Source organism: Scyliorhinus torazame, chromosome 1 (assembly GCF_047496885.1).
Source record: "Scyliorhinus torazame isolate Kashiwa2021f chromosome 1, sScyTor2.1, whole genome shotgun sequence".
Lineage (NCBI taxonomy): Eukaryota > Metazoa > Chordata > Chondrichthyes > Carcharhiniformes > Scyliorhinidae > Scyliorhinus > Scyliorhinus torazame.
Window position 1 is genome coordinate 27,653,339 of NC_092707.1, and position 19,893 is coordinate 27,673,231.

The 19,893-nt window shown below is 50.5% G+C and overlaps 1 protein-coding gene across 2 annotated transcripts in view; it reads right to left on the reverse strand.

Annotated features, from left to right (window-relative positions):
* Positions 1-19,893, reverse strand: part of myo1ha (myosin IHa) — a 153,696-nt gene that overhangs the window by 60,653 nt on the left and 73,150 nt on the right. For both annotated transcript variants that reach the window (XM_072478208.1, XM_072478122.1), the window contains exons 12-15: positions 11,899-12,004; positions 7,708-7,788; positions 6,146-6,237; positions 671-765 (exon numbers count right to left, since the gene is read on the reverse strand). In XM_072478208.1, the coding sequence (XP_072334309.1) occupies positions 671-765; positions 6,146-6,237; positions 7,708-7,788; positions 11,899-12,004 (374 nt within the window). The remainder of the gene's footprint in view (positions 1-670; positions 766-6,145; positions 6,238-7,707; positions 7,789-11,898; positions 12,005-19,893) is intronic.

A 19,893-nucleotide genomic window follows, 5' to 3' on the forward strand; every position in this document is an offset into this window, starting at 1 on the left:
CCAAAGATGTGCAGGTTAGGTGGATTGCTATGTCCCTTAGTGTCCAATGATGTGGGGATAGGGTGAGAGAGTGGGCCTAGGTAGAGTGCATTTTTGGAGGGTTGGGTGCAGGCTCGATGGGCCGAATGGCCTCCTTTTGCACTGTCGTGATTCTAATCTATAATAAGTATAACCACAATGAGTCTCTCCTGTCTTGTGACCACAGAACCTGGCAGCATGTAGAGATCCTGAGCTTTCAACAATCACAATCTTCAGATAGAGTGGTGCAATTAAACCAATGACGGGCATCATTATTAATACTGAACCAGTTCTTATCAGATAGATTAATGAGAATTATACCACAGAGAACATGTATGCAGGGAAAGTTAGAGATAAAAAACAGAAAGATTCTGCAAGTCTGGTAGCATCTGTGGAGACAGTAGCAGAGTTAAAGTCTGGAGTCCTCTTCAGAACCTATCTTGTGTTCTGAAGATGAGTCATTCTGAACTCGAAACGTTAACTTTGTTTCTGTCGCCGCAGATGCTGCCAGACCTGCTGAGTCTTCCCAGCATTTTCGGGTCTTATTTCAATTTTACAGCGTCCGCAATATTTTATTTTATTGAGAGTCAGAGACAGTTAGAAATGGCCACCAATTTGTGAGCTTGCTCCCAGTCCATAGCTCCTGACTTACCTATAACATTATATGTGACATCTCCTGCATAGTGGAGCAGCCTAAAGTCACCACGGTGCATGGTCTTCCTCGTCTTCTGATCTGCTAGCTTGTGCCTGCAATGCGTAATGGAGAAAGAGTGACCCCCAACTGGGTGAAGGGTTTTACAAGCTCACCTAGAATCCACTTTTCTGGCTAGATCCTTGCAAACTGAAATGTCATTCAGCGTTAAATAAAACATACCCTCTATGAACTGAACCCCTGCTTTCCTCTTTCTCCCGCAGAATAAAGTTAGCTGGGCTTCAGCACAAACCTCTCCGTTTTTTCCCTTCTTCTCTTGAAGAAGTTTATTCAACTCCGCAGACATCAGCAGCTCTTCAGCATCTCAAACAGGTATCATACCAGTTCGGTGAGGGGGTGTCAGGAGATTATCTGACTACAATACATCAAAATGCATCAACCTTATGTTCAACCGATGTCCGCACACCTCCATCCTGCAGAAGTGGCAATCCACAGGCAGATTTCCAGGCTAAGTGGTTGCTGAATCAATTTATTATTCAACTTCTGTCCGAGCTGTTGTCAGTCAACACAACACAGATCAAGGATTGAACCCAGGCTTTTGTGAGCAGTGCGACTCAGTATTACACTGGCCGATTTTATCGGATCAACCGCGTCTCCAACAGTCATGAAAACCCATTGTTAACGATCATGAGCCTTTACACTAAACAACTGAGAATAAGTGCAGAACGGCTGGGAAAATAATAAAAACTATTCCTGTCTCTTAGGATTGTGGAGATGTCATTCCGAATCACAAACTCGGAATACAATTAAAACCAGAAATCTGCCCGGGTATGTACAGTGACCCATAGCAAAGGACAAAAAATACCAACCTCAAATACAGCTGCAAGGAAGGAATATATGAACATATGAAATAGGAGCAGGAGGAGGCCATTCGGTCCCTCTAGCCTGCTGTGCCATTCAGTAAGATCATGGCTGAACTGTTTGTGTTACAGGTTCCATGTTTCTATCTACCCCACCTCCCCCACAACCTTTAATGCCCTTGCCTAACAAGAGCCTATCGACCTCCACCTTAAAAATATTCAATAAGGCCAACGTCTGAGGCAGAGAGTTCCAAAGTCGCACAGCCCTCTGAGAAAGAAATTTCTCCTCATTTCTGTCCATGGTGGATCCATGGAGATTTGGGCAGCCGAGGGTAAAGGAGTTCTCCTACTCACACATGCATAAAGTTACTCCCGGATCGATTTCTTCATTTCGAGCAGGGCCTTACTGGCAGGGGTGGTGGACACGGGGTACTCGGCGATCACAATCTCAGACCATGCTCCGCACTGGGTTGACCTGCAGGTTAGTAAAGACAGTAACCAGCACCCGCACTGGAGGTTGGATGTGGGACTTTTGGCGGATGAAGGGGTGTGTGAGCGGCTGAGGAAATGTATTCAGAACTACCTGCAGGTCAATGACATGGGGGAAAATTCAGTAGCGATGGTCTGGAAAGCACTGAAGGTGGTGGTCAGAGGGGAGCTGATCTCGATCCGGCTCATAGGAAGAAGGTGGACAGGGCAGTGACAGACCGACTGGTTAAGGAGATACTACAGATCGATAGGAGGTATGCAGAGACCCCAGAGGCAGGGCTTTTAAGGGAACGGCGGAGACTACAGTCAGAGTTTGGCTTGTTAACCACAGGGAGGGCAGTGGAGCAGCTGAGAAAGGTGAGGGGGGGGCGATCTATGAGTATGGAGAGAAGGCCAGCAGAATGCTTGCACAGCAGCTTAGAAAGAGTGAGGCAGCCAGGGAGATAGGGAAAGTAAAGGACGGAGATGGGAACCTGGTTGGAGATTCAGCAGGGGTGAATAAGGTGTTTAGGGATTTCCACAGTAGGCTGTATGGGTCGGAACCCCCTACGGGTCCGGAGGGGATGAGGCACTTCTTGGGGGGGCTGAATTTCCCAGAGGTGGATGGGGAGCTGGTAGAAGGGCTGGGGGCCCTGATCGGGTTGGAAGAGATAGTGGAGGGTCTGAAGGCCATGCAGGCGGGTAAAGCCCCGGGCCGGACGGGTACTCAGTGGAGTTTTATAAAAGGTTCTCTGGGATATTGGAACCGGTGTTGATGAGGATGTTCAATGAGGCAAGGGAAAGAGGGGTGCTGCCCCTGACGATGTCACAGGCCACGATTACGCTGATTCTGAAGCAGGACAAGAACCCGGAGCTGTGTGGGTCCTACAGGCCGATATCCCTGTTGAATGTGGATGCCAAGTTGCTGGCCAAAATCTTGTCCTCCAGGATTGAGGATTGTGTTCCGGATGTTATTGGGGAGGACCAGATGGGATTTGTTAAGGGTCGGCAGTTGGTGGCCAATGTAAGAAGGTATGATGCCCCCAGAAGGTAGGGAGGTGGAGGTAGTGATCGCAATGGATGCAGAAAAGGCTTTTGATCGGGTAGAATGGGATTATCTGTGGGAGGTACTGGGACGGTTCGGATTTGGACGGGGCTTTATTGACTGGGTCAGGTTGCTGTATCAGGCTCCTGTGGCAAGTGTACGGACGAATAGGACAACAACATCAGACTATTTTAGACTGCACCGGGGGACGAGACAGGGATGCCCCCTCTCCCCACTGTTGTTCGCGATGGCTATACAGCCGTTGGCAATTGCTCTGAGAGCTTCAAGGGGCTGGTCCGGCGGGGGGGGGGGGGGGATGGGGGGGCGCAGGGGGGGATGGAGCACAGAGCTTCACTCTATGCAGACAACCTGCTTCTGTATGTATCGGGCCCATTAGAGGGGGTGGAAGAAAACGTGAGGATTCATGGGGAATTTAGCCGGTTTTCGGGGTATAAGCTAAATATGGGGAAAAGTGAGATGTTTGCGGTCCAGGCGAGGGGACAGGAGAGGCGTTTGGGGGAGCTGCCATTTACATTAGTAGGGGGAAGCTTTAGGTACCTAGGCATTTAAGTGGCGCGGGAATGGAACCGGCTACATAAATTGAATCTGGCCCGGCTAGTAGACCAAATGAAAGACGAATTTCGGAGATGGGACGCGCTCCCGTTGTCATTAGCTGGGAGGGTGCAGACGGTGAAGATGACGGTCCTCCCGAGATTCCTGTTTGTGTTCCAATGTCTCATCTTTATTCCGCGCTCCTTTTTTAAACGGGTCAACAAAGTGATCTCTGGCTTTGTTTGGGCGGGCAAGACCCCATGGGTAAAGAAGGTAATGCTTGAGCAGAGTCGGGGAGAGGACCGGCTGGCGCTGCCAAACTTTAGTAACTATTACTGGGCGAATATAGCCATGATCAGGAAGTGGGTGTTGGGGGAGGGGTCGGCATGGGAGGGTATGGAGGCGGCTTCATGCAAGGGCACCAATTTGGGGGCGTTGGTAACTGCGCCTCTGCCGTTCCCGCCAGCACGGTGGTGGCGGCCCTGAGAGTCTGGGGGAAATGGAGGAGACATGTGGGAGCAGAGGGAGCATCGGTCTGGTCCCCAATCTGTAATAATCACCGGTTTGCCCCAGGAAGTATGGATGGGGGATTCCGGATATGGCGGAGAGCAGGGATTGAGAGGATGGGGATATGTTTATAGAGGGGAGCTTTATGAGTATGGAGGAGAAGTTGGGGTTGGCGAGGGGAAACAAATTCAGGTATCTGCAGGTGCGGGACTTCCTTAGTAAACAGGTGTCAATCTTCCCGCTCCTACCGCTAAGGGGGATTCAGGACAGGGTAGTTTCCAGAGGGTGGGTAAGAAAAGGGAGCGTCTCGGACATTTACAAGGAACTTATGGGGTCAGAGAAGACGCAGATCGAGGAGTTGAAGCGCAAGTGGGAGGAGGAGCTGGGAGGAGAGATAGAGGATGGTCTATGGGCGGACGCGTTGAGATGAGCAGATTCTTTGGGGTGGAAGACAGGTGTGCAAAATGTGCGGGAGGACCAGCGAACCATGTCCACATGTTCTGGGCATGTCCGAAGTTTAGGGGATTTTGGCAGGGGTTTGCGGATGTTATGTCCACGGTGTTAAAAATAAGGGTGGCGCTGAGTCCAGAGGTGGCGATTTTTGGGGTGTTGGAAGACCCGGGAATCCAGGAGGAGAAAGAGGCTGACGTTCTGGCCTTTGCTTCCCTGGTAGCCCGGAGACGGATACTATTAGCTTGGAGGGACACAAAGCCCCCGAAGTCAGAGACCTGGCTATCGGACATGGCTATCTTTCTCTGTCTGGAGAAAATCAAGTTCGCCTTGAGAGGGTCACTGTTAGGGTTCGCCCGGAGGTGGCAACCGTTTGTCGACTTCTTCGCGGAAAATTAATCGTCAGCAGAAGGGGGGGGGGGGTTAGTTTAGCTTAGAGTAGGGGATTAATAAAGGTGGGACCTGTAAGGGAGGGAGATGGCTTTTGCACTATGTTTATAGTTTCATGAACATTGTTTATTGTGTTGTTGTTATAATACCAAAAATACCTCAATAAAATGTTTATTTAAAAAAAAAAGAGAATCGTAGAATCATAGAATTTACAGTGCAGAAGGAGGCCATTTGGCCCATTGAGTCTGCACTAGCCCTTGGAAAGAGTACCTAACCCAAGCCCACACTTCCACCCTATTCCCGTAACCCCACCCCACCTTTTTGAACACAAAGGCAATTTAGCATGGCCAATCCACCTAACCTGCACGACTTTGGACTGTGGGAGGAAACCGGAGCACCCGGAGGAAACCCACGCAGACACGGGGAGAACGTGCAAACTCCGCACAGACAGTGACCCAAGCCGGGAATTGAACCGAAGACCTTGGAGCTGTGAAGCAACTGTGCTCACCACTGTGCCGCCATCAGTTCAATGACTTTATTCAGAGATATTAAAGGAATGACTGGTGCGGGAAATGGAATCGCCGCACTGACAAATGTACATCAGAACCCTTTTTTAGATTGAGCTTAAGATTAGACAATTTACTGTGGCTCTTGCTGCCCTTTGACCTGCGAAAATCTGATGTAGGCATAAAAACATGAGCTTGTGTGGGTAGCTCAAGCCTGGGACCTATGCTCCAACCCAGCTCGTGCTAATGAGCTAAGCGTCTCCCCTTTCTGCTAAGTGTAAACAATTCTCAGAGAAGAGTTTGCTTTGTCCCAGTTTAGTTCCTTAAGAGCTTGGGTGCACAGGGCAAAACGCCCCTCACTTGGCAATGTGCAGGATGATTGGTCTGCGGACTGGACAATCAGAGCCGGGCTGCTCTTCTGAGGGTAGGATTGAGTCATGTTAACGTGCGAAACCCAGACTCAGCATGCTCCAACTTGACAATGGGATATTCAAAATAGCACATGGTCCCACTGTCCGGGACTGAACCTGCATGAGAGCAAACCTCACTTAATAAGAAAAGGTGCGGCTGTAATCAGTTTCTGCTTACTGCCGATGTCCCTTTCCACCCCTTGCCCAAATAAATGGCTTCGTCTTAAAGCTGGAGCCTTCGAGACACACCAGAAGCTGTGCTCTTACAGAGCACCTCAGGTACCCACGTTAGGAAGTGAGGGTGGGCTCCCACTTTCTCCTCCAGTCTGTCCAGAAAAGTAAGATCTGTGGCTTCTCCAGGTCGCAGACATTCTTCATCCTCATTGGGAAGGAAACAAAAAGTCACTCAGACAACCGCACATTAACATCAAAATACCAAGAAAACATGTTCCAATGTAAAAACCCAGGCACATTGAAGAATGTTTAGTGGGGGAGAAACAGACGGGGTTGTTGAGTATCCAATTTTATCATGACAACAATGCAGGTTGTCGTGTTGGGTGTTCCCCGATATACAAACGAACCAACACGGTTGCAGATGGTACAACTCAGTTTTATTGCTCTGAATAATAACAACTGTTAACTTCTGGCTGTGGTTCGTACTTCACCAGTTATCCTGTGGATCCAGCCCTAGCACTATCTTAAAGAGGCACTCAGCACATGGTGTATGTCTGAGTGGCACGCTGTGACCTCTGTGCTCTGAGCTATCTCCTGCTGGAATGAGCGGGAACTGTGGTGTTCCCTGTTTTATAGTGCGTGTGCTCTCACTGGTGATTGGCTGTGATGTTGCGTGTGTGTTGATTGGTCTGTCGATCTGTCCATCAGTGTGTGTGTGTGTTTGCACCATGATATGTAAATATGGATATCATGACACAGGTTATGATAAAACCAGTGCAAAGGGAGGCCATTTGGCCCATAATGCCTGTGCTGACTCTTTGAAATACTTACCCTATTAGTCTCACACCCCTTCGCTTTCCCCACAACCCCTGAAAATACTCAGTTCTATATCCAGTTCCCTTTTGAAAGTTACTATTGGCTCTCCTTCACCCTTTCAGACAGTATACACCAGATCATACAACACAATGCTGGAAACAAATTCTCCTCACCTCCCCTCTGGAAGGTAAGAATAGGCGAAGGCCATTCAGCCTCTTGAGGCTGCCCTCCCTGCCGCAAACTACATGTCGGGTGGAAATTGGGTGATGGCAGGGATTGTGATCAAACAGCCTGCTGTCTGGGGTCACACATGAGAAACAGCCTCATAGAAGAAGTTCAAGGAGATGAGTGATGCTCCTAAGGCCAAGATTAACATGAGTCAAGGCCTTCGGAAGGTAAGACGGTGATAATGTTGGAATAAAACAAATTGATGGTGTCAAAGTTTCAAATGTAAGGTATTTGCTGGGAGAACATAGGAATGCAAGTAGACTATTCGGCTCTTTGAAACTCTTCCAGCACTCAGTGAGTTCATAGCTGAGCTGCCACATGTCCAGCTTGGTTGATCAACATCCTTTCGAGGAGGAAATCTGCCTGCCTTACGCGGCCTGGCCTGTATGTGACTCCAGACCCACAGAAATGTGGCTGATTCTAAACTGCGCCCTGACGTGGCCTAGCAAGCCACCAGCTGCATTCAAAAAGGCGGTCACCACCACCTTCTCGAGGGCAATTAGGAATTGGCCAATGACGCAAATATCTCATGAATGAACAAAAGGAATGAATGGGATATGGGGGAATGTTACAATGATAGGTGGTGACTTATTTCTGATGGAATGATACAGAGAAAGGTTGGTGTTCTTACCAGGATGGAAATAATCCCTTTGAATTTTTGCTCCACAAGATCACAGATGATCTTGTTGTTGAAATACTGGATTGGCTCCCACTGCAGACACAAGTTTGAACAAAGTCAGACAGACATAGAACCATAGACTGAAACATGTTCGAAGGAGGCTATTCAGCTGATCAAACCTCTTTCAGCTCTTTGAACGATCTTCCCAATTGGTCCTGCTCCCCAGCTCTTACCCCATTGCCTTGCTGTTTGTTTCCCTCATCAGGTCGTCATCTAATTGCCCCATGAAAGTTATGATTGAATCTGTTTCCACCTCTGAGCAGTATGCAAACTCTCTGTTCTGTACTATGGCAATTCAGCAGTGAAGTACATTAACCAGCCATTATAAATTCCCATTGGAATAGCATGGCTCCGGTTCATCCCGAGCATTGCAGTTACGGAATTGGCACCGTGTGGAGATACATCTCGGAGGAACCTGTTTCCCGATGGTGAATCCTCCTGGTCCATCCATATCACTCTTAAATTAAGGCCGGAATAGAACTGGGAAAACAATCCACCATTGGATATACGTTAATCCTCAGGAGTTTACAAGCTCAGAAACCTAACCAAACATTGGATGTTTTTCTTTCGCCTTTCATTTTTAAAGGGTTGTTCGACGACTTGTGTTTTAATCTAAAATCTAGGTGATTATTTTTGTGCATGTGCAAGTAAGGTAACATTTTTCGAAAGTTACAACTGAGTTCTCACACATCAGCTGTCATAGTAGCTGCATGCAGCATCAATCTCCCACTGACGTAATCCAACCTCAGGCCCGATGTGGCACTCCTACCTCTCACACCAACAATCTTTATTACCTCTCTTCAGCTCTTCGTGCCAGTAAGTGCTGAATTACGGGTGCGTTTCGCTCCGTGAACTCACACTGACACTGAAAGGAAAGGGACCTGGTCCACCCACGTCGACGCTACCACCAAGAAAGCACAGCAGCGCCTATACTTCCTCAGGAAACTAAGGAAATTCGGCATGTCCACATTAACCCTTTCCAACTTTTACAGATGCACCATAGAAAGCATCCTATCAGGCTGCATCACAGCTTGGTATGGCAACTGCTCGGCCCAGGCCCGCAAGAAACTTCACAGAGTCGTGAACACCGCCCAGTCCATCACACGAACCTGCCTCTGATCCATTGACTCCATCTACACCTCCCGCTGCCTGGGGAAAGTGGGCAGCATAATCAAAGATCCCTCCCACCCGGCTTACTCACTCTTCCAACTTCTTCCATCGGGCAGGAGATACAGAGGTCTGAGAACACGCACGAACAGACTCAAAAACAGCTTTTTCCCCACATTATCAGGCTCCTAAATGACCCTCTTATGGACTGATCTGATTAACACTACACCCTGTATGCTTCATCCGATGCCGGTGCTTATGTAGTTACATTGTATACCTTGTGTTGCCCTATTATGTATTTTCTTTTCTTCCCTTTTCTTCCCATGTACTTAATGATCTGTTGAGCTGCTCGCAGAAAAATACTTTTCACTGTACCTCGGTACAGGTGACAATAAACAAATCCAATCCAATCCAATCCAAAGGTTCAACTTCTGGCACCTGCCTTGGGCATGACAGGCAAAATGCTCCATTCCTGGCTTCTTTTTCCCCTGACCAAGCACAATTCACCTCAACCACAACAAAAACACCCGGAGTTAATAATGGGGCCTTTCGATGACTGCCACGTACCCACGGCGGTCTAACTGCACTGCGCTCAACTGGTTCATCATGTCATGTTTGGAGCAATCACCTCAAAAACATTGGTATTCTAACTGCTTCCTGCTATGGTCTCTGATTGAGCACTAGGACAATGTTTCCAGAATGTGAAAAGTATTTTTACGGGCACATGGAAAGGTTTCATCTGTACGTCTCTGGCTGTGTGACAATTTGCGAACTCATTGGTAAAGAATGTGTTTACAATTTCCTTACATTTTGGAGCTCATCTCCCATGGTCTGCAGCACCAGATCTCAAAGTCTACTATTGGCTGCTTTTAACAGATTGAATGTTAGCATTCATGTTGAGAGGGCTAGAATACAAGACCAGGGATGGATTTCTGAGGCTTTATAAGGCTCTGGTCAGACCCCATTTGGAGTATTGTGAGCAGTTTTGGGCCCAGTATCTAAGGAAGGATGTGCTGGCCTTGGAGAGGGTCCAGAGGAGGTTCACAACAATGATCCCTGGAATGAAGAACTTGTCGTATGAGGAACAGTTGAGGACTCTGGGGCTGTACTCGTTGGAGTTCAGAAAGATGAGGGGGGATATTATTGAAACTTACAGGATATTGCGAGGCCTGGATAGAGTGGACGTGGAGAAGATGTTTCCACTTGTAGGAAAAACTTAGAACCAGAGGACACCATCTCAGACTAAAGGGACGATTCTTTAAAACAGAGATGAGGAGGAATTTCTTCAGCCGGAGGGTGGTGAATCTGTGGAACTCTTTGCCGCAGAAGGCTGTGGAGGCCAAATCACTGAGTGTCTTTAAGACAGAGATAGATAGGGCCTTGATTAATAAGGGGATCAGGGGTTATGGGGAGAAGGCAGGAGAATGGGGATGAGAAAATATCAGCCATGATTGAATGGCGGAGCAGACTCGATGGGCCGAGTGGCCTAATTCTGCTCCTATGTCTTATGGTCTTATGAATAATGTGTAGGAGTCACTTGCCCTATTGCCCTCTGTTTTCTCTTGAGGGTGATCAGTGGTGCCTTACCAATCAGCCACTGCCCACACATGTCCCCAAATAATGAGCATCAGCAATGTGTTTAACTCTGACTCAAGCCTGATCTTGTCCTCACTCAGTGTCCTCACGTCCACCACCCCACTCAGCGCTCACTGGAAACAGTGCACAGGAAGGAAGGAGGACACCAAGGCCAATTGCGACACCCACACAGCTCACTTTCCTAAAGTCAGCTCATCAAGAGTCAAATTTGGGACCTCCCTGGCCCACATGGCTCAATAAACAATCTTTCACCAACTGAATCGTGTTGGGGGAGTGGGGGGGGGGGGGGGGCAGAGTCCCTATCCACATCTCCCTTCACCTTTAAGATGCTCCCCAAAACCTCCCTCTTGAACAAGGCCTGGCCTAACATCTCCTTATATGGCTCAGTGTCAAATCTTGTTTGACAATTACCATGGGATGCTCTACCACATTAAACTTGCTACATAAACACAGGCAGCTGCTGTTTGAATATAGAACATACAGTGCAGAAGGAGGCCATTCGGCCCATCGAATGTGCACCGACCTATTTAAGCCCTCGCTTCCACCCTATCCCCGTAACCCAATAACCTGTCCTAACCTTTTTGGACATTAAGGGCAATTTATCATGGCCAATTCACCTAACCTGCACGTTTTTGGACCATGGGAAGAAACCGGAACACCCGGATGAAACCCACGCAGACACGTGCAGACTCCGCACAGACAGTGACCCAACGGGGAATCGAACCTGGGACCCTGGCGCTGTGAAGCCACAATGCTAACCTCTGTGCTACCGTGCTGCCCACCACTGTGCTACCGTGCTGCCCCACCGTGCGAGTTTGGTTTTAATAAAACATGTTCCTATCATTGTAAAATGTCCCAGAATGGATTTTCCCAGAATAAGTCTGAATTATTATGAGAACAATACTGGGAGTTCATCAAGAGGGATAAAACCACCATGATGGTGGCACAGTGGTTAGCACTGCTGCCTCGCACCGCTGAGGACCCGGGTTTGATCACTGTCCGTGTGCAGTTTGCACATTCTCCCCATGTCTATATGGGTTTCACTCCCACAACCCAAAGGTGTGCAGAGTAGGTGGATTGGCCATGCTAAATTGCCCCTTAATTGGAAAAAAATGATTGAAATGAAAAAATGAAATGAAAATCGCTTATTGTCACAAGTAGGCTTCAAATGAAGTTACTGTGAAAAGCCCCTAGTCGCCACATTCCGGCGCCTGTTCGGGGAGGCTGTTACGGGAATCAAACCGTGCTGCTGGCCTGCCTTGGTCTGATTTCAAAGCCAGCGATTTAGCCCTGTGCTAAACAGCCCCTTTTACTCTAAATTTTAAAAAAAGAAAAAAAACCCCACCATGACACAAACTCACTTTCTTCAAAGTGAACAATGGGAGATTATCAGACTTAGAATTGTAAAAAGTAAAATAATCCGAGTGGAATAGTCTGTACCTGAATCCCCTCAGCCTCGTACTCCTCCTGCTCAGATTTCAATGTCAACTCTATCAGCAGCTGCTGGAGCTTCTCATTACAGTAATTAATACAGAACTGCTCGAAACTGGAGAGAAAGAAGTCATTCACTTGATTAAACCCATTCAAAAGAAAAGACAATGTTAATTTATGCTCCCCTGCCCATCTCAATTTGCTAGCCTCTTCCCTGTATCACACCTTCTTTTCTCCCAGATTCCCGTTAGCTGCTTCCGATATCAGGATACTCCTCTGATTTTGTTACTCACTCAGCTTGTTTCCCCGACCTGAGATCCCACCGGGAAGGACCAGCACCGTACTGCCCTCCGTGCCACGATAGATAATGCGGCGGAATCTTACCCAAAAAACTGCAGTGCCAGTTCCAGTGAGAAAAAACGCGAAAATCCCGCCAGCCCCGTCAGCGGGAATTCTCACGGAATATTGATCCTCTCAGGCAAAATTAATTTTCTTCACGTGACTCAAGCCAGGCTCTTGAAAATGAAAATGAAATGAAATTCGCTTATTGTCACAAGTAGGCTTCAAATGAAGTTACTGTGAAAAGCCCCTAGTCGCCACATTCCGGTGCCTGTTCGGGGAGGCTGGTACGGGAATTGAACCGTGCTGCTGGCCTGCCTCGGTCTGTTTTAAAAGCCAGCTATTTAGCCCTGTGCTAAACCAGCCCCTGGCAGCCTCCCACTGATTCACTCGCCCTGGGGAATCCTAATCACTGCGGAGTTCCATCATTCGCCTCCCCCACACTTGTCCATCCCATCCAACCGAGGGATGGCAGCCAGCAGGCTTGCTCAAAGAGTCTCAGAGGAACACTCACCAGACTACAAGATGGAATCAAATAGATTCCCGCCCCCGCCAGATCCCCGGCGCCGGAGAATTCGGCAGCCAGCGGGGGCGGGATTCACGCCGCCCCCCCCCGGCGATTCTCCGACCCGGCGGGGGGGTCGGAGAATCCCGCCCACCCGCATTCCAGAAGGTGTCCTTCCAGCAAAGTGACCATCTCCGCCTGGGAGGCAGCGGCTGCTTTAGTAAAGTGCCAGCTCCCCGCAGAAGAGGACGGGGCAGCGGTGCCGAAAGAAAATGAATGACCTTCTTCACGCAGCCAAGGTAAGCCTGCCACCTCCAGTCTCCTGCTCCAGCCCCTCACACACCCCTCACACCTCCAACATGATCTCTCACCCAGCCACCTGTCACCAGGTCCTCTTACCTCCCCAATCCCCATGGTGGCCCCCCTCCCCGGACTCTAATCTGCTCCTCACATCTCCGCTCCCACTTCAGTCCCACGCATTTGACTCCTCAGCCATCTGAACTGGCATACTGGCTATTCCCCCGCCGACACTCACCCCATCTGTCGCTCCATAGGACAAAATCGAGCACAATAGATGCTGTGGTGATATGCGTACATGCATATCTGTATATAACTGTACAAATGTATAAAGCCATTTATCAATGTATGTAATCACGGGTATGACCTCCTTCCAGTGGGTAGTGCCAGACATGCCACGGGTGACTGATGCAGCTCGGCAGTTGGTAGCAGCACGGATAGTGGGACAATCACACTTACAGTCGCTCTCCAGAGACTTGAGAAACTTTGAATGTTCAAAGATCTGTTAGCTGCACCACAGCCTGGTATGGCAACTGCTCGGCCCAGGACCGCAAGAAACTTCAGAGAGTCGTGAACACCGCCCAGTCCATCACACGAACCTGCCTCCCATCCATTGACTCCATCTACACCTCCCGCTGCCTGGGGAAAGCGGGCAGCATAATCAAAGATCCCTCCCATCCGGCTTACTCACTCTTCCAACTTCTTCCATCGGGCAGGAGATACAGAAGTCTGAGAACACGCACGAACAGACTCAAAAACAGCTTCTTCCCCACTGTCACCAGACTCCTAAATGACCCTCTTATGGACTGACCTCATTAACACTACACCCTGTATGCTTCATCCGATGCCAGAACTTATGTAGTTACATTGTATATGTTGTGTTGCCCTATTATGTATTTTCTTTTCTTCCCTTTTCTTCCCATGTACTTAATGATCTGTTGAGTTGCTCGCAGAAAAATACTTTTCACTGTACCTCGGTACACGTGACAATAAACAAATCCAATCCAATCCAATCCAATCCATGTGTCAAGCAACAAATATTCTTTTATGTTCTGTGTGTGTCTTCATTATCAGGGGAACCGCGGAACACAACAGATGTGAGCGGGCGCAGCCACCCGGAGTGATGCGAGAGCTCCACACCCTCACCCCACACGAGGAAAGAACCATTGAGCTGGTCGTGGGAGGAGCAGAATTGCACCTGTGCAGATGGTGCCAGTCAGCAAAGGTGAGAAGCCTAAGGATACACAGTTGTTCCTCAAGCCTTACGTGAGCAAACATCTCACATCATTTCTCCCCAATGATGTACTAATGCCATCTCCCTTCTCTTTCAGAGCAATCCTACGAGCAGCCCGACCATCCTCCTGCCCCTGGGATACCACTGACCCGAGCTTCTCCCAGGGGGACATCAGCATCGAAGAGGCGTCACATCAGTCATCGCACCTTCCACCAGTGCAGATACTCACACCTCGGCAGGATTCACGAGGAGGCTGGCTTCTGAGACTCTCAGTGGTGAACACCTCACAGTTGAAGATCCACAGCAGGCGGAGGCAGGAACGTCCCAGGGATCCTTTTTTGATTTGATTTATTATTGTCACATGTATTAGTATACAGTGAAAAGTATTGTTTCTTGCATGCTGTGCAAACAATGCATACCGTACATAGGGAAGAAAGGAGAGACTGCAGAATATGTTACAGTTATAGAACATAGAACAAAGAAATATACAGCACAGAACAGGCCCTTCGGCCCACGATGTTGTGCCGAACTTTTGTCCTACATTAAGAACAAATTAATCTACACCCCATCATTCTACCGTAATCCATGTACCTATTGATGCACAATCAATTACTCGTGAGAGAAGGAGAGTCATACTAATCGGCTTTAATCAGCTAGAACTGTACCCAGCAGCTTCGATACAGAACGTGAAGGCTGCTGGGACGGCATGGGTTCTTATACCCCGCCTCTCAGGGCGGAGCTATGTGCGTTAGCCAATGGTAGACTCCAAGGTCTAGCCAATGGGCATCCACCTCTCAGGTACTGCAATACCTGGTATTACCACACCTATCCAATAGCCGCTTGAATGTCCCTAATATTTCTGACTCAACTACTTCCACAGGCAGTGCAATCCATGCCCCCATTACTCTCTGGGTAAAGAACCTACCTCTGACCCCTCTATCTCTTCCACCTTCACCTTAAATTTATGTCCCCTTGTAATGGTTTGTTCCACCTCTTGTAGCAAGGTGTAGAGAAAAGATCAACTTAATACGAGGTAGGTCCATTCAAAAGTCTGACGGCAGTAGGGAAGAAGCTGCTCTTGAGTCGGTTGGTATGTGACCTCAAACTTTGGTACCTTTTTCCTGACGGAAAAAGGTGGAAGAGAGTATGTCCGGGGTGCGTGGTGTCCTTAATTATGCTGGCTACCTTTCTGAGGCAGCGGGAATTATAGACAGAGTCAATGGATGGGAGTCTGGTTTGCGTGATGGACTGGGCTACATTCACGACCTTTTGTAGTTTCCTGCAGTCTTGGGCAGAGCAGGCTCCATACCAAGCTGTGATACAACCACAAAGACTGCTTTCTGTGGTGCATCTGTAGAAGTTGGGGAGGGTCGTAGCTGACATGCCAAATCCGGCACTCAGAGGGAGTCCGGAGTCTAGGACTCTGCTCAGCCCCTGGCCGATGATGGGCCCTTGGATCCAGTCGCCCCAGAGCTGCTAGAACTGCAAAGTCAGAGTCGTGAGCATCAGGAAGTGTTGACAGCATCTCTCCTCAGACTGCAAGGCTGACTGGAGGAGTCCCATTGCCTTCTGTCCGGGGGGGGGGATAGTGCCGTCACTCCAACGCAACGAGATCAAAAATTCAATGCTGGCATCCGCAGTGGAGATCTTGGTGCAGGAGGTGCACTTCAGGGTGGAGCATGTCCACTCCATGGCTCAGCTCATGACCTCCATGGCTGGACTGCATGGAGTCCAGTCCATGAGTTCTGGATGAGTTCCATGGTGCAGAGCTTCAGCTGCATGGTGCAGGCAGTGGTGGGAATCCATGAGCATCTGCGCCAGAGAATGGTGGGGCTTCTGGATCCCACTCCAGCTGCCCCTCTATCTCATGATGGAGCCCAGGCAACCCCCCCCCCCCCCCCCCCGCCGGCACTCAAAGCAAGGAGGATCAGCAGGAGCGCAGCCCTGGGCCCTAAACCCAGGATACACTGGGTGTGTCCTGCCCATCAGACCTCCCCCTCCAGCGACACACCTCTAGCCCAGCACACCTTGAGGGCCTGGGCTGCCCGAATGCAGGCCCGGGTCCTCAAGGTCCAGCACCCCAGGGGACGACCACCAAGTTCATCTCAGGCAACAAGGACCCGGGTTCGATTCCCGTCTGGGTCACTGTCTGTGCGGAGTCTGCACGTTCTCCCCGTGTTTGCGTGGGTTTCCTCCGGGTGCTCCGGTTTTCCCCCACAAGTCCCGAAAGACGTGCTTGTTAGGTGAATTGGACATTCTGAATTCTCCCTCTGTGTACCCGAACAGGCGCCGGAATGTAGCGACTAGGGGCTTTTCACAATAACTTCATTGCACTGTTGATGTAAGCCTACTTGTGACAATAATAAAAAGAAAAGATTAATAAAGATTATTTTTATTATTTCCTGACTCCCTCGTCCTGCTTATCCCAAAACCGAGAGGCGATGAGGGCATTCCCAGCTCTTCAGCCCATGTGACCCTGGACACGGCCGGAGGTCCTTCCTCCTCCTCCTCCGTGGTTAGCGCCTCGCCAACCTCTTCGACCTCCTCTCATCCAAGGAGATGTGGCGCTGCCTCATCTCCTCCTGGTCTGGCCGGTCTCTGGGGGCTGAATTGGAGGGCACTCCCCGAATCGCATCTGAAGCATGAGGCGCATTGTAGTGAGTCTCTGAAGGTGTTTGAGGCCACCGCACTGGTGTCACTAGCCACCTCCTGAGTGGGTACCCCCTGTCCCTGAGGAGCCATCGCTCCAGCCGCTGGTCTCCCACAAAAATGTCAGGGATGGACTTCCGGTGGTGGCCATGCGAGAGTAGGCCGCGAATACGACAGCTCCCGCCGCAAACGGACTTACGGGCCCTTTTTAGGAGCTTTAGTGGCTCTTCCTCGGTGAAATTCGGTGGGGCAAGCAACGCTGGAAAGGTTCCCCGCATCGGTTTATGGAGGAAGCCAGAAGTAGGGCTGCGAAGCAAGCGAGTGCCGAGAAGCGGGTGGAACTGGCGCGGGAGCACAAAATGGCGGCCGGCTCGGATCAGGCAGCGTAGAGCCAGTGGTCGCGGGAACAGCAGGACTTCCTCAGAAGCTGCTTCGCAGAGCTAAAAACGGAGATGCTGGCCCCGATGAAGGCCTCAACGGAGAAGATGGTTGAGACTCAGAAGATGCAGGAAAAGGCGATCGAGGAGATCGAGAAAAAGGTCTCTGATAACGAAGATGAGATACTTGGTCTGGCCGTCAGGGTGGAGGCGCATGATGCCTTGCATAAGAGATGGCAGGAGAGATTGGAAGACCTTGAAAACAGGTCCAGGAGACAAAACCTGCGAATTCTGGGCCTCCCTGAGAGTGCGGAGGGGTCGGACGCGAGTGCATTTGTGACCACGTTGCTGGGGACCCTGATGGGGACGGGGGCATTCCCTCAGCCTCTGGAACTGGATGGGGCGCACTGAGTCCTTGCAAGGAAGCCCAAGACTACCGAACCGCCGAGGGCTATGGTGGTACGGTTTCACCGCTTGTCAGACAAGGAACGTGTCTTGCGGTGGGCCAAAAAGGAGCGGAGCAGCAAGTGGGAGAACAGTGTAATCCGCATATACCAGGACCTGGGAGCAGAACGGGCCAAGAGGCGCGCTGGATTCAACCGTGCTAAGGCGGCCCTCCACAACAAAGGGGTGAAGTTCGGGCTGCTGCATCCGGCGAGGCTTTGGGTCACGTATCAAGACCGGCATCACTGCTTCGATACACCGGACGGGGCGTGGACATTTATCAAACAGGAAAAGTTGGACTCGCGCTAAAGGACACTTGGATGAAATGCTCTGGTGGGGATGTGTAACGTGATGCTGTCCTAACATAAGATTGGGAGTAATGTTAAATGCTTGAGGGGGCTGGGGAGGTGGCTGGAGGGAGCTTTGTTATGTTGTTTCCCTTATTGTTCCCAGTTTCTCTGGCCATGCTCTCTGCTTTTGCGGAGCCCGTCCACAGAGGGGGGAGAGGGGCCCTATACCTAGGCTGCTCTTCAGGCATCTGGAGCCGTTTCTTTTATGGGGCCGTGTTAGTGGCCGGAGTTTGTTCCTTGCTTCACTGGGGAGGGGGGGGAATAGTCTTTGCAGGCCGTAAAGGCAGTTAAATTGGGCTTTCCCTGGGAAGAGAGAGGCCCGAATAATGAGGCAACAGGATGATCGGAGACAGAGGCGGGTGCGTCCGGGGTCAGCGTGGGTCAGCTGACTCACAGAAGCGTGGTGGGGGGAGAGTTAGTGTTGAGCCGGTGCTTGACTTGGGGGATTGGGATCATGGGGCTGATTGGATTGGGGGGGGCGGTGGGATGCTGGTTTGTTGACAGAAGAGGAGCCAACTTTGGGGAACAGATGGAGAGTCGGGGGGGGGGGGGGGGCTCTGTGGTAAACCACTGTTGCACCTGTATTAGGTGATGTACGGTAGGGATGTACTACAGGTTCGCAGGTAGTCCCTGCCTGTATAAATATGCGTGTCTTCCAGCCAGCAGCCATTTTGCCAGCTGCTGTGGGAGGCCACACATCCGATAGCAATAAAGCCTCAGTTGGATTCAACTATCGTCTTTGTCCAATTGATCGTGCCTCAATTTATTGCTATCAGTTTCTAAGGATGGACCTCCGTATCAAACCGGATCGCCTGCAGCTAGATCCTCACTCAAGCGACGCCAGAAAGGACTTCCAGCACTGGCTAGCTTGCTTCGAAGCGTATATCAACGCGGCACCGACCCCTGCTCCAGAGGCTCAGAAGATTTTATATTCTAGGTTGAGCTCCAAAGTCTTTCCTTTAGTCCAGGACGCGCCGAACTACGCCGAAGCCATGACTCTACTCAAGGACAACTGCGCACAGAAATCGAACACGCTCTTCGCCAGGCACGCACTCGCCACTCGCTCTCAACTCCCTGGTGAGTCCATAGAAAACTTCTGGTGGGCCCTAATCCCAATAGTCCGGGACTGTGACTGTCAGGCCGTTCCGGCCATGGAACACTCAGACCTCCTTATGCGGGACGCTTTTGTGACTGGAATTGGGTCAGATCTCATACGCCAGCGGCTCCTAGAAGGGGCCACGCGCGACCTCGCAGAGACAAAAACGTTAGCGCTCTCCATGACGGTCACCCTGTGCAACGTCCAGTCCTACACCCCCAGCCGCGCGGCCCACCCCTCCTACGCTTCGTGGACCCCACAGACAGCCGCCCTAGCGGGGGCGCTGCCCACCCAATACACCTGCGCTGCACGCCAGCCAGCGAACCCCGGGGACCCCCGATGCTATTTTTGCGGCCAACAGAAGCACCCCCGCCAATGCTGCCCGGCCCGTGCTGCCCTTCGTAAAGCCTGTGGGAAGAAGGGCCACTTCGTTGCGGTGTGCCAGGCTCGCTCAGTAGCCACTATCGCCCCCACCCCCCTCAGACAATGGCCGCCGCCATCCCCCCCCCCTCAGACCACGTGCGGCCAGTGGGTGCAGCCATCTTCCCCTCCGCACAACACGTGCGTTCCATGGGTGCCGCCATCTTGTTCCACCCCTGCAACGTGCATTCCATGGGCGCCGCCATTTTGTAACCCTCAGGATTTTCGGGCGCCGCCATTTTGTCTACCCCTCAGCACATGGGCCCCACCAGCGTTCCAGGACCCGGGCTCAC